Genomic DNA, 14,684 nt, shown 5'->3' with positions numbered 1-14,684 from the left:
GGGGGGGGGGGGGAGGGTGAACGTTTGTGGCTCATTGGACTGATTCCTTCCTTGCAAAAGTTCCGTCATTTCAACACCTGAACACTGTCCGTCCCCGTGTTCATCAATCACTCACGCACTCACTCACTCACTCACTCACTCACTCACTCACACACACTAGTGACACACACATTAGTCAGACGAGTGCAACACACATTGCAGCTTCCTCCTACCATGGGGGTGAGAATATTAATGTGGGGGGGACAGATAAGCAGCCTTGGCCATCCCTTTAAGGGCGGGCTCATGGTGTATGCAGCTTCCGGCTAATATATGCTGAGCCTAACATCTAATTTATGCAAACATGTAGGATCAAGTTCACCCATTGCATACAAGACGTTTGATAAAGTCATCTCACAAGTCTCCCTCGCTCTCTCTGTCCACTGACAGCTCAAACCCTTTTGCCCAATTCTGTTGTTGGGTGTCCCTCCTCCTGACCCATTTCCTACAATCCACCCTCCATTTTTTTGTCATCCCTTTCCAAACTTTCGTCATTCTATTCTATCCTTCCCCCACACAGTTGATCTCTCTCTGTCTCTGTCTCTGTCTGTCTGTCTGTCTGTCTGTCTGTCTGTCTGTCTGTCTGTCTGTCTGTCTGTCTGTCTGTCTGTCTGTCTGTCTCTGTCTCTGTCTCTGTCTCTCTGTCTCTGTCTCTGTCTCTGTGTCTCTGTCTCTGTCTCTGTCTCTCTGCAAATCCCCCCTCAGTTTGTTGGTCTTCGTATTATTTTGAATAAATGACAGACAGAAACAGATGAAATACGGTCAGCATGTGTAAAACTGGTTTGGACTCGGATTTCATTAAGTTTAATACAATGTTTTCTTTGGCATGCCTCGTTTATGAATTTATTAGTTTATATCATGGATTTAAACCACCTGTCCAGCAGGGGGCGGCAAAAACAGTCTGAGTTATACAATACCAATTACAAGCCGACATAATGCTTAATTCTCTCCATAGTTTCTTATTTTTTTCCCTATAGTATTAGAAGGACAAGAGCAATCAATTAGCACTGCTATTGGGCAATGCATAAAAGCAGTAACAACCAGTCATGAGCTCATGAATACGTCGCTGACTTAAGGAATTTCAGTTTGAAACCACCAGTGATATGGACGTTCGAAGTGGTCCGAACATGTTCAGCCCCTCACACCCCCGTCGAGAGCTGAGACGTGCACGGCGGGGGACCCGATTAGAGGTAGTCTACCCCCCTCTCCTTCCGTCGCTGACCTTCCCTCCTCCGAAACAACCACTCCTACATCTCCTCAAATCCCTTAATCCACAGCTCTGTGACCCTTTCTTTGTATTAGGACTGGGGTGCCGTGTCTGACACCCGCGGGTGCCCTGTGATCGGTCAATAGGCTCAGGGCAATTTTTTTTTCTTATGGATGGAAGTTTTAGCAAACCTATCTCACTATAAAAACAAGGAAAATAGGAACCAACGTCTTTCAATCATCATTCGTCACATCATTACTTATTAATCATTATTACTTACACAAATTATAGGCAGTCCTCACGCCTTTTACTTTATTTGCCTGGTTGAAACGCGCCAAACGTCTAAGTAAAGCCCCTTCGGTAAAAAAAAAAAAGAAGAGAAAAAAGGGTTCGTATACAGACTTATATGATTGGTGTATTAATACTTGGTCATTTGCAAAAGAAAGACAATTATATATATGTTTATTTTGGAAGCCAATCATTTAAATGAATCTTCCATTGATAGTTGTACTTACCTGTTGGGCTTTCAACCTGCTTTCAACGGAGGGCGGGGCGAACGACACACACACACACACACACACGCACGCGCACAGCCTGTTTCACGCTTACGCTATCTCCGAGTCCTCACTACCAACACTGACTCTTTTCCGAGCGCTTTATTTTATTCTCGGTTGAGAGCAGTTTTTCTATAGGTTTCTTTCCAATCTTTTTGAACAGTTCAAGGACCCTCTGTTGCTTCGCTTCCCGGGCCAATTTCGCTGTTGTTTTTCAGTGCGCTTTAATTGACCGGGATCGTAAAGAATCGTTGTCCGGGAATCGGGATACAGCTCCACGTCACAGACTTGTGCGAGCCGGACCTTGGACGTTATGAACAGAAGGGAGATATAATTACCATTGATTTTTGAATTGCTGGGCATGTACAAAATAATGAATGGATGGAAATATCGCTGATGCACCAAAGGTCCAACACGGGTCCCATTAGATAATGCAGACCGAACGAGATCCGCGGACGCGAAGTATTCCTCTGGGCTTCTCTACTTGAAACATAATCCTCTATAACATGATCGCATGTTACGGAACAGTTTTTTGCCTTTACACTTCCACTGTAACTTACTGAACATATTCTACCGAGCCCGTGCACCCGATACGCGCTGGTTGGGGAGGCTATTATGTCTATTATCCCACACGGAACCAAGATGCACCGCAGCTGAAGAAAGGAGACTGCAGGACTTCTAAACGTTTAAACAACCGGACCGGATCCCTTGGGTGGGCTTGTGACCCCAAGCCATGAGCCCTCTAATCACCCAGGTGTTGAGTCTCTTGACTCTTTCGGTTCTGCTCATCGGTTTCTCCCGGACTGCGACCCTGAGTGGACCAGGTAAGGAGTTCTCCACATGCACACACATCTCCTCATGTGTGTGCGTGCACTTGTTTAAATGAACATATTTCAGTCGGACAACAGTTTCAATTTAAACTTTTATTTGTAAATTGCCATTTAATAATAATAAACGTTATTTAAGAACAAAGGGAAGAAACAACAGGAAAACAACTAAAACTAAGGGAGAGGAGAGCGGCTGCATACACTAAAACTAAAACCTATCAGAGGCTACATAAAATATTTAATGTTTTAAAATAGTAGTCTAGCTAATGGCTTTTCTAGCCTTTTTATTTTATTTAATGCGAGACTATGAAGACCAGTAGCGGGGTAAGCCCCCCTAAAGGTCACGACCTCCTAACCCTAGCCCTCTTCAGGGCAAGGAAAAACTCCCCAGTAGGAAGAAACCTTGAGGAGGATCGCAGAAGAGGGGTCCCCCTCCCAGGAACGGTTAGGAGTCTTATGCACCCGGGATGGTTCGGAGTGTGATTGAGTGTGGAATCGGAGGCTAATTGGTGTTTAGCATCGAAATATCTTTAGCTTTATTGACTTTTGTTGTAGGCCTAAAACAACGCGAGAGAACGGATTTAGCGGTATTCTGTGACACTCCGTGGTCAATTAGCCAAATATGGAAAACTACCTAATAGAGGGAAAAGCCAGGCGATTCCCTGAGCCTAACTAATGATACGAGGGTCGAAAAAGGCCAACTGCTTGACCAAACATAATAAAGAATTCTAAGACCTAATTTAGGATGACGATAATATATCTATAAAAATTTGTCCGGGTGCTCAATATACTAAATAACAACTTACCTTAGGCCCTGTTGCTCACAGGCTTGAGTATATATCCCACGTACTAACAATGTCACTCATGGTTTTGCAAAACGATCGTCATCAAACACTCTTAATTTCACCGCGGGGCATGCTGGAAAAAACCTACTTGTAACATAACTTTTGCTCAACAATCAAGGAAAAACCTACTTGTAACATCACTTTGGCTCAACAATCAAGGATTAATTTAACTCTACCGCGGGGCATGCTGGGAAGCTATTGCGGCGGCGGCTAGCAACCATAACAATGAACGTTGCTAATAGCAACCATAATTTTGAATGCTGCAATATATAATAGGCTAATAATATATTATATTTAAAGACATCGGACTGACTTATATGTAAGGAAACTGAACTATGAACTAGAATCGCTTTCAGACCTGGAGGAAAAACTAAACTGCAGACCCTATACAGCCTGAGAGAAGGACGTTCAGATGTCTGGGGGGCGTTTGTTGTGTGTCTGCTGGGGTAGACCAGGGTCTGGGATTCAGCGCCTGGCCGTAACTCAGGGCGGATGGGTCGCAAGTTCAGCCAGAACAAGACCCCTCTTTGTGCCGCTGACCTGTGGGGTCAGCGCCGCCGTCCCGCGCCATGCTGGCCGTTCAGTGGAGCCCAGAGGAGATAGGATGTACATTTTATTTGGTTGAGAGAAGCCGGACATTAGTACGGCTGAGATACTACTGCAAATGTTTTTTTTTTTTCCTTTTAGGGATTTATCACTGAAGTGCTTTTATCGCGCTCTGTCGCTCTCTCGCACGTGACCGTGTTTACATGCAAATGAACACCGCACCGAGAAGAGTATATTGCGTCATGCCACCATCCCATGGTAAAATAGCACACATGTTGTGTGTGTAGTTTTTTTTTATTAAGCAGTTTATCTCTGTATTTGTGCAGATGAATCTAGGGTGTGTGCATACGAGAGCGACAGGCTGAGATATACTCGAGTCAGGTTGATGAAACTCGAAAAGCATAAACATCGTGTTGCAAAAGAGCCCGCGACCATAGTGCCAAGGGCGTCGGCCTTTGCATGCCATGTGTGTTTGTTTTGATCCGAGGCGTCTTATGTAAGAGGCAGTGTGTGTGTGTGTGTGTGTGTGTGTGTGTGTGTGTGTGTGTGTGTGTGTGTGTGTGTGTGTGTGTGTGTGTGTGTGTGTGTGTGTGTGTGTGTGTGTGTGTGTGTGTGTGTGTGCGTGCGTGTGTGTTTTGAGCCCTCTTTAAATTCTCCAGAAGCACAAAGATGGTGGCGGATGTGGAAGTGGTTGTGTGGGGGTGGTGGTGGGTTGGGGTAGGTACGGTGGTGCTGCTGGATCAAGGGTGCAGGGTGAGGAGATGGGTGCATGATGGATGCTAAGGCTCCATGCTCGTGTGTGTGTGTGTGTGTGTAGATGTTTTGAACAGTTTCTCAGCTGATGTGTGATGATGCATCATGAACCAAGACTTGCATACCACCACAATATATCACAACTATACCTAAAATAGACCCAAACATGTTTTTGAGAGTACATTTGGAAACAGTGGTTGGCTATGATAAAGCAAAGGAGGAAAGCAAATGAACGATACAATTGAAAGAAAATAATATTTGGTATGCAAGTTCAATTTTATACTTAAAATATCTTCTACATAATAGCTTGCTTCCAAAACATTGATTTGTTTACTGTGCACTTATCTCTCGATGTCAAATAGCATAAATAATCGCAATAATGATGGTACTATACAAAAACATACACAGTCTTTGATGGGGTCATTCGGTCATACTGTGTTGTTTGTCAAAGTGGGCGTGGTCGTGATGACGAACCACCATTGTACTAATCAGAATAATACAGGTTTGCTCGCTTGGTTGGAAAATCGACCGATGGCTCGATCAGCATATCAATGCCTGCAGGTGTTGTAGTGGGCGGGGCTAGTTCTTAAAGGGGAAGTGTCCAACAGGTGTAGCCCGATATCCTGGTACGCTGAATACATTGTTAACAAAAAACAACTGATCGTATCCTTGTTCGATTTTTCCCCCGGACTGCCAGCAGGTGTAATGCTACTCACACGAGGGGGGAAGGTGTTGGGGGAGGGAGAGGGGTGGAGGATGGGGCTATGGCTCCTGAAATGCTTAACTATATTGACAGTGTCGCTTGGATAGGTGGGATTTAGACATGATTGGCTAGTTGGTAAAACACAACTCCTGTCTCTATGTGGTTTGTTTGGCTCTCTTCCTATGTTTCTCTCTCTCTCTCTCTCTCTCTCTCTCTCTCTCTCTCTCTCTCTCTCTCTCTCTCTCTCTCTCTCTCTCTCTCTCTCTCTCTCTCTCTCCCTCCCATCATGACCACCCAAGAAACAGGCAACACACACACACACACACACACACACACACACACACACACACACACACACACACACACACACACACACACACACACACCCATACTCCACCAGGAGAGAAGCACAATTGGCCTGCCTTTTCACCAGAACCATCTTTTATCCTCTGCTTGTTTTGAGTCAACAGAAGCTTATCAGACGCTCTGCAGAGGAATGCCAGAGGCTTGAGGTTTGGAGGCTGGAAGACGTTCATTACCGCGTACGGCTTTGTGTTGGACCCAGACGTGGGCTCTGCACTTCATGGACGGGGATCTGCCTGGTTGGGTGTATTGTCTGGGCTCGGTGAAATGTAACAGTGTGTGTGTGTACAGTACAGTACCGTATAGTCCGTGCCTGATGTTTGTTCCTCATCGTCAATAAGAAGCGGTCATGTGAGGGTAGTGATTGGAGAACTGGGTCGTCTTATAGGGAAGGGAAAAGAGAATCGAGATTATCTTGAGAGGTCTGTGGTGGACCAACATCAGGGGTGCGAGCACCTTCATTAAAAAATAATATTCAAACGTTTTGGTTTGTTCCAGAGGTCACCATCGTCTTCCCGCTTTGCGTCGAAGCCGTCGCCTCTAAAAGCGTCCAACAAAACACTGAAATGTGATATTTCTACGGGTTATGGTGTCTTCACGGACAGGAACGTGAGGAGGTCAAGGAGAGGAACGTCGGCTTAAAGAGAGTGGGATAACGACATTTCCTAGGAGGACCGCTCAGAGTCGAAACACTGACCACCGGACTCCTAGTTCCATAGCCCACTAGTGGGTTGCTTCAACCTGTCAACACTCCCAGCCATGGCACCTCTGTCTCTCGTTTGTTCCTCATCATTCACACACAAAAGCACCGGGCTCCACCAATCCCGACTCGGATCCGCACACAGGTCTTCTTCGCCGATCGATCCATCTATTCAGAGTCTTCCTGTAACCCTCCGTCCTTGGTGTTTGCTCTGCCGTTCCAACACCCCGGGGTGGTCTCATCATATCCACATCCGACGCCACGCCACCACTCCTGCGGCTCTGCAGCCAAGCTACGGATGCGCTTGCGTGAAGCCAATCTGTGTTGGCAGGGCTGTTTTCCGACTCAACTCTGGGGTATACCGCGGCATAGAGATGACCAGGGGTGGACTGGCCATCTGGCATACCGGGCATCGTCCCGGCAGGGCCGTTGACCCAATGTGGGCCGGTCCGGTCCGCTATGTTTTGTCTTTTACTCTCTCTCTAAATTGGGGCTAGCAGTGTGTGGCCAGCCTCGACACATATTATTGGTCTATGTTTGTCATTGTCAATCAATCATGGGCTGACAGGCTCAGAGAGCCCTGACAGTGCCGTCAATCACAACAGAAACCAGGGTGGGCGGGACCTCATGGCATGGGCCGGAGTCGTGACGGAGCTGAAAATGGATAAGCGTAAGAAACGGCCGGGTGGCGCTGAAAAACTGCGACTCTCTGGAGGGGGAGGCTGCTAAATGTTCAAAGTTTACAGACCTATTTGGTGCCGGGGTCAACACCCCAGCTGGTGCTGCTGCACCGGGAGACGAGCGAGTGGAGGCATATATGCTAAGTAACTTAGCCTGGGGCTAGCTAGGCTACATTTTGAGACATGTCCAAAACAAAACGTTTTTACATTGAATGTGATGTGACTTAATTAACTGCATACTTGTGACAACATATTAGCCCAGAGTTGAAGGGCTGTGACTGTTGGAAGTTGTGGTTGATTTTGTTTAAATATGCCGGATTGTGATATTATGGGTTATTATTGTTCAGATGATTTAGCTAAGGTAGCTAACAGCTTCTAACGTCAGCAGTCTCGTGTTGCCATAGCATCAGTAAACATTGACATGGACTAATGAGCTGTAAATGGAGATGCAGAATCATCATCAAAGTATCTCACAGAATACAAGTAAACCTATAGGAAATAATTCGTTTAAATTGCAATATTTGCCATTGAATTTATTGTAATCTTTCAATTCATTTATTGTTTACTGAGGTGATGACTGTTTCATGTGTTGAGAGGAATGCAATATGTTTAAAGGTTTATGTGAAGAAAAATACAATATGTGTGATAAAATGACAATTGGTAATTCATAAATGTCTCTATATATTCTCTGCTACCATCATCTCCTGTCAAACAGGTTTTCCTGACCTTATAGAAGTTCTTCTACTATGAGAGAGAGAGAAAGAGAGAGAGAGAGGGGGGGAGTGGTGGTGAGAGAGAGAGAGAGAGAGTGAGAGAGAGAGAGAGAGAGAGAGAGAGAGAGAGAGAGGGGGGGGGGGGGAGTGATGGTGAGAAAGAGAGAGAGAGAGATATTCGCCTTGACTTTGCGAGTTTACTATGCAACTTGTTTCGTCTCAGATTGAAACAAAGGTTTATTTCCTGGTTGAAGATTTTCATCTTGATGATTTTATTTCCTGGTTGAAGATTTTCATATTGATGATTTTAATTTCAAACATCTGCATTTCTTTTAAGTTCAATTAACAGTTATGCGGGTAGGCCTTAGGGCTCTTTTGAGACTTAAGTCATCCTTCATGACATAAATTTGTTCACTAAGTGTCACTACGTCACAAAAAGGCTACATGGCTACATATACTTGTCACTCAGTACACATATACTGAGTACATGTTCTGTTTGCTGTTTCTTGCAGGTCATGAATTTGGTGAGGAGTGTAGCTGGCTGGCTGCGGACGAGGAAGTAGGGCAATATATATATTGCCCTAAATATAACCATAAATAGAGAATTTATATTTTTTGTTTTTATCCATAGCTGAGTGAAAAAGTCTAATGTCTAATATGAGAATGCATATCTGTTCAGACCTGTAATTCATGTCTTAGACTTTTTCTCGCCGCTACAGATAAAAAAATAAAATTCTCTATGGTTTCACAATGTCAGTCACAGTTGAAACAAATGAGTTTCAGCTCTAATGCTGCTACTGTCTGTAATATGATTCTATTTAGATTATTTGTCAGGATATTTTGTTATTATTGTCCGAGTCTGGTTTTAACTAATGCTGGGCTTACACCAAAAGATTTTCACATTCACAGACTAAAAGCTGCAAGAGTGAATTTAGCGTTGGATCAAGTGTGATATTTAACCAGGGTTTTGTAGATGTGTAGATACTGGGGTTGGAGATGCAGCGACCACAGGATGTCTGTTAACTTCCTGTTCAGGTTTCACACCTTTCAGCACAAGAGACACAAACTTGAAAAACAAAAACAAAAAAAAGCAACAACTGCTAATTGCAGAGCTGTACTATTATCCGGATGTATGTACTTGATTAAATTGTTTTAATAAAGTACATACAGGGTTCTTCCCGTTCGTCTCGTCCAACCCCTAGTGCTGATAATTTAGTGGGCTGGTCAGGACAGAAAATGCCAGGGCTGAATTTTGGACCCAGTCCACCCCTGGAGATGACCTCCTTTAGTCTTTTTCTCTCTCTTTCGAAGGTCCTCTGGGTACCCATGTGTGTTTGTGTGTGATATGTGCTGAGTAGTGCAGGGGGGAATAGGAGAGGAGATGCCAGGTAGGGTTTCAGGGGATTCTCGATGGAGGGATTTTCTCTCTCCCTCTCCTCCCGATGAGCACGGGTTGCTAGGGTTCTCGCTCCCTGCGCTCGGCTCTGGTGACAGGGGCAGGGCAGGGCGTGGCGGACCACCGGAGTCTCCTTTGGGTCTGCACACGTGTCCACGGCAGCACTGGGTCTCTGTCGTTATGTACACGGCCTACCTGAGGAGCCGGACTGGAGAGTGGGAGAGGCAGAAAGATGTGAGAAACATGACCCATCCCAAAAAACAAACCTGAATTTATGATGCATCTGAATTATTTACCCCCCCTAGCTGCCATGCTGGAAGGCAGAATCTTGGAGTATCGTCCCCTTGGTGGAGGGAAGAGATGGATCCGTTTCAAATGCATCAGTTTAATTACGGGATCCACCCCAGCACACTCAACATGTCTCTGATAGGCCTCTGTGTGGAGGGTTGACAACACACACCTTGTTGGTGAGGGAAAACATCCCATGGTTTATTTCGTTTATCAAGCCACATTTGCATCCAAGGTTTTCCTGCAGGGTGGACCGACGGTGAATACAGACGCGGGCCGGCATCGCGGCGGCTTGCTTGTTTAATTGCGGGTGCATTCTTGAGTAAACCAGAAGTTCATTGACCGACAGGGAGGCATAAAGACCACATAGTGAAAACTTGGATTCTACCGAAAGGTTATCTGAATAGGGCGAGGGCGTGAGGGAGGGAGGGAGGGAGGGAGGGAGGGAGGGAGGGAGGAGGGAGGGAGGGAGGAAGAATGAAAGCATTAAAGAGCCAGGGAGGTGAACCTTGAGAGGAGGAAAGAGCAAGTAGGACGAGAGTTTGTTTGAGGGAAATGAAGAGGAGGAAGGGGAAGACATTCCTGGCAGGAGTAGAATTCCTAGCTGCGAAACCACCTACAGAATATTCTCTCCCTCTGTCTCTCTCTCTCTCTCTGTAGCATTTGTCAGCAGAATTCATTTATGCAAGGATGGGAGTTCCTGTGTGTGTGTGTGTGTGTGTGTAGGGTGAAAATATTCATAATACACTCTCTGTGAAGCTTTGACATTGTCTTTGCGTCGGGGAAGAAGGCTAAGCTATTGTGTTTAATCGTGAAGGGGACTCTTGTCCACAATACGCTTGTGTTGCCGGTCATCCGCCCTGCTTGTCTGTGTTTGGTTGGCCTACGCAGGCCACTGTCTCGGCGGGGCAGGTCAGATCAACGGTCTGAGCTGAGTCAAGTGTCGGCGTCTTTCACACGCAGTCTGACAGAATCCCTCGATCCAGTTCCCCAGGGTGTCTTATCCCAGATCAGCTCTTTGAAGCTCTCTCCATCTCTCTCTTGCTCTCTCTCGCTCTCTTGCTCTCTCCATCTCTCTCTTGCTCTCTCTCGCTCTCTTGCTCTCTCCATCTCTCTCTTGCTCTCTCTCGCTCTCTTGCTCTCTCCATCTCTCTCTTGCTCTCTCTCGGTCTCGCCCTCTCTCTCGCTCTCGCTTTCGGTCTCTCTTTCTCTCAAAACAAATTGATGCAGGTGTATTCTGAAAATGGATCAAAAGTAAACTTAACATTCCCGCTCTATTTTCTCTCTCTCTCCCTCCCTTGGTCTCTCTCTCTCACTCTCGCTCTCACTCTCTCTCTCTCTCTGCACCACATGCCAGTATTACAGTATACTCTCTACTCGTCCATTGGGCAACGTGACACAGAGCATTTTCGGGTGAACCCAGCATGCCGGAGAACATCTCTGGGTCGGGTGGTGAAGACGCCGACCTATCCTGGGGAGAACGGCCACCACGGAGAAGGGAAGGAGGCTCACCCTGACCCCTACGTCGGGGTCCAGACCCCCCTCCCTGCCCTGACATCACCTCTCCCCCCCACGCCCCCCCACTGTGTGACCAGTGTAATGAATAGTTGACTCAACAGACACCCCAAGGTCAAGGATAATGTAGGCCGACGCGGAGAGGGAGTGGGGTGAGGGGGGGGTATGACTGTCGGAATCCATTCCCTCCATCGCCATTCCTCTCTCTCTCTCTCTCTCTCTCTCTCTCTCTCTCTCTCTCTCTCTCTCTCTCTCTCTCTCTCTCTCTCTCTCTCTCTCTCTCTCTCTCTCTCTCTCTCTCTCTCTCCCTCTGAACCATCGCGCTCTCTCTCTCTCTCTCTCTCTCTCTCTCTCTCTCTCTCTCTCTCTCTCTCTCTCTCTCTCTCTCTCTCTCTCTCTCTCTCTCTCTCTCCCTCCCTCCCTCTCTCTCTCTCTCTCTCTCTCTCTCTCTCTCTCCCTCTCTCTCTCCCTCTGAACCATCTCTCTCGCTCTCTCTCTCTCTCTCTCTCTCTCTCTCTCTCTCTCTCTCTCTCTCTCTCTCTCTCTCTCTCTCTCTCTCTCTCTCCCTCTCCCTCTGAACCATCTCTCTCGCTCTCTCTCGCTCTCTCTCTCTCCCGATTGGGGTCACACGTCATCCATTCATTCTTCATCCATCCAGTCATTCATTCAGCATGGGAGCGGAATGTGAAATGTGCTGTGTCATGATGAGGAGGAGGAGGAGAGGGAGGAGGAGGAGGAGAGGAAGAGGAGCCTGTTCTTACAGAATAGGCTGATTCTCCCTGAAGCCCACACCTCAACGTCACTCGTCCGACGCCAACAATACAGTGCTTATGACAGGTGTGACTTGGCCATACTTCCCTCATCTTTAATTCCCCCCCCCCCCCCCCCCCCCCTCAGTTGGGATCTAGCGTCACCTCTGTGCAGTCGGGCCCCAGTCGGGCGAAACGCTTCCACAGAGGCTCCTGATCACTGATGCTGATGCGCATCGGTGGAAGAACACACATTTTAGCTCAAGAGAGTCCTTTATGGATTACACACTGGTTATTATTCAGAACACACACTGATTACATATTCTTGTGTGTGTATGTGTAAGTGTGTGTGTGTGTGTGTGTGCCTGTGCATGTGTAGGATTGTGTGTGTGAGTGAGTGTCTGTGTGTGTGGGTGAATGTGATTGTGTGTGTGTGTGTGTGTGTGTGTTAGCCTGTGTGTGTGTGTGTGTGAGTGTTCCCCTCCAGCCCGCCCAGCCCAGGGGTGGTGGGGCAGCAGTGTCGGCTCCTCTGGGCCGGCCCGCTAAACGCCGGCGCCGCAACGTTAACCGCCCTCATCAATCATATTAATCGCTATCGATCGATCCTCTGCTCCGAGCTGAAGTTAAAGGGGGGCGAGGGGGAGAGACAGACCGACGGAAACAGCCTGTTTAAACAGAGAGAGAGAGAAAGAGAGAGAGAGAGAGGGAGAGGGAGAGGGAGAGGGAGAGGGAGAGGGGGAGGGGGAGGGGAGGGAGAGGTGTAGGTGTGTCCCCTCTTCGACCTTTGGAAACAGAACCCCAATCAATCTTTGAAGATAAACGCCAACGCCTTGTCGACCTGAGGGTTGGGAGTGTGTCTGTGTGTGTGTGTGTGTGTGTGTGTGTGTGTGTGTGTGTGTTTGTTTGCACAATCCCATAGACATGTGTCTGCATATATACATTGTGTTTACCTCGGTGTCAAGCTGTGTGTGTGTGTGTGGACCGTCCCACCACCCAGACAGGTCGAGTGGAAGCCGTCTGTGCTTTGACGGAGCCCGTTGACCCCGTGTGACCCCCTGACCCCGTGACCCCGTCTGCTTGGCATTAGCTCGGACCACCGGGCAAATCAATTGTACTTCTATTTCCCTCTCTCTCTCTCCCTCTCCCTCTCTCCCTCTCTCTCTCTCTCTCTCTCTCTCTCTCTCTCTCTCTCTCTCTCTCTCTCTCTCTCTCTCTCTCTCTCTCTCTCTCTCTCTCTTCTCCAACCTATCCTTGCTCTTAGTCAATGCAGTGTTTGCATCCTCCTGCACCTTACAGACACACATCTTTGAATTTATGTTTAATTCACTTGTAATGTGAGTTCAGCTGGTTTATTCAGCAAGTGTGTTTGTGCATTTCTCAGCATTATACGACCTGTGTCAGCATTAAGGCCAAACCAAGAGGGAGGGGTGAAGGAGAATCCATGCAGTAGGATTCTGTGTCTCCTTGCACCATTTTCAATCAATCCCGTAAAAATCATTTATGTCGTTCTTTAAATGGCACCCATGTCACCATCAGATTAAAATCATATTATTCACCCCTATGGGCCACACTGGAACGGTTGAACATGATTCCAGAATGTTTCCTATTAAACTAACAGTGGAAGGGGAGAGGGGGGGTCAATGTACACCTGAGACCGGGTCCTTACTCACAAGACTGACAGTGCTGCCTACTGGTTGGGTTCCCCCCTTTCTTATTGACCCGTTTGGACAGTGAGCAGGAAGGCGGAGCTACTGCACCACCACCTGCACCACCACCACTGTGGTTGGTGCTACTGAAATATGAACAAATTGGTTGATTTAAGGTGCATTTACCAGCACTCGTTGCACTTAATAATCAGATCTGATCAAGTTAAACTTGACATTTTAAACCTGACAATACACTTTATCAATTTCAGTGCGCCTGCTGTTGCTGGTCATGTGTTTTATGACGAGAGCACCTTGCATTTAGTTATCTGAATTCAACTATATGTTCTCCTCGTACGGCTCGTATTGTTTTAGCACTTCACTCCTACTACGGATAGTGTGGTAATCCTTAATGTGCCTGTTCATGATAATGAGGGGTTACCCTGTAATTGGACCATTGGGGCACACATGCAATTACACAATAACACTCCGGAGGCGATGCTAATTCCTGGCGTTCCGTAGATCTGGTCCTTCAGGTTGGACCAGGAAGGGGTGAAGGCTGCGTTGTGCTTCGGCTCAACCGGTCCCTCAATCCCGCTTTACATCAAAGGTAGCAGTGGATTGTGTGTGTGTGTGTGTGTGGGTGTGGGTGTGTGTGTGTGTGTGTGTGTGTGTGTGTGTGTGTGTGTGTGTGTGTGTGTGTGTGTGTGTGTGTGTGTGTGTGTGTGTGTGTGTGTGTGTGATTCCAATCCTCAGATACAGCACACACTCGCTGGCTCTCTCTTCGTCTCAGACACTTTCTCACACACACACACACTGACACGCACACACATACACACAAACGCAAACGCGCGCCACAGGGCGTTTGGTGTGTCATGCCGGGCGAGATAACGCTCCCGCTGTGATCAAGGTAACACACCTGGTCATAAAATAAGCACAGAGACCCCCGACCAGGGTTCAAACACACACAAACACACACACAAACACACACACACACACATGACAGGCAGGGTTCTCTTACTCTATGTGCATTGATTCTCTCTCTCTCTCTCTCTCTCTCTCTCTCTCTCTCTCTCTCTCTCTCTCTCTCTCTCTCTCTCTCTCTCTCTCTCTCTCTCTCTCTCTCTCTCTCTCTCTCTCTCTCTCTCTGAATCGATCTGTTTTCC

The 14,684-nt window shown here is 47.2% G+C and overlaps 1 protein-coding gene across 1 annotated transcript in view; it reads left to right on the top strand.

Moving 5' to 3' along the window:
• Positions 1–1,414: 1,414 nt before the first annotated feature.
• The window catches only part of sema4f (sema domain, immunoglobulin domain (Ig), transmembrane domain (TM) and short cytoplasmic domain, (semaphorin) 4F), a 53,056-nt gene continuing 39,786 nt past the window's right edge, over positions 1,415–14,684 (top strand). Inside the window, exon 1 of the mRNA XM_030338063.1 lies at positions 1,415–2,621. Within this exon, the coding sequence (XP_030193923.1) occupies positions 2,531–2,621 (91 nt within the window). The 5' untranslated portion in view covers positions 1,415–2,530. The remainder of the gene's footprint in view (positions 2,622–14,684) is intronic.

Source organism: Gadus morhua, chromosome 17 (assembly GCF_902167405.1).
Source record: "Gadus morhua chromosome 17, gadMor3.0, whole genome shotgun sequence".
NCBI classification, from domain to species: Eukaryota; Metazoa; Chordata; class Actinopteri; order Gadiformes; family Gadidae; genus Gadus; species Gadus morhua.
This window is presented reverse-complemented; position numbering and strand designations above follow the sequence as displayed.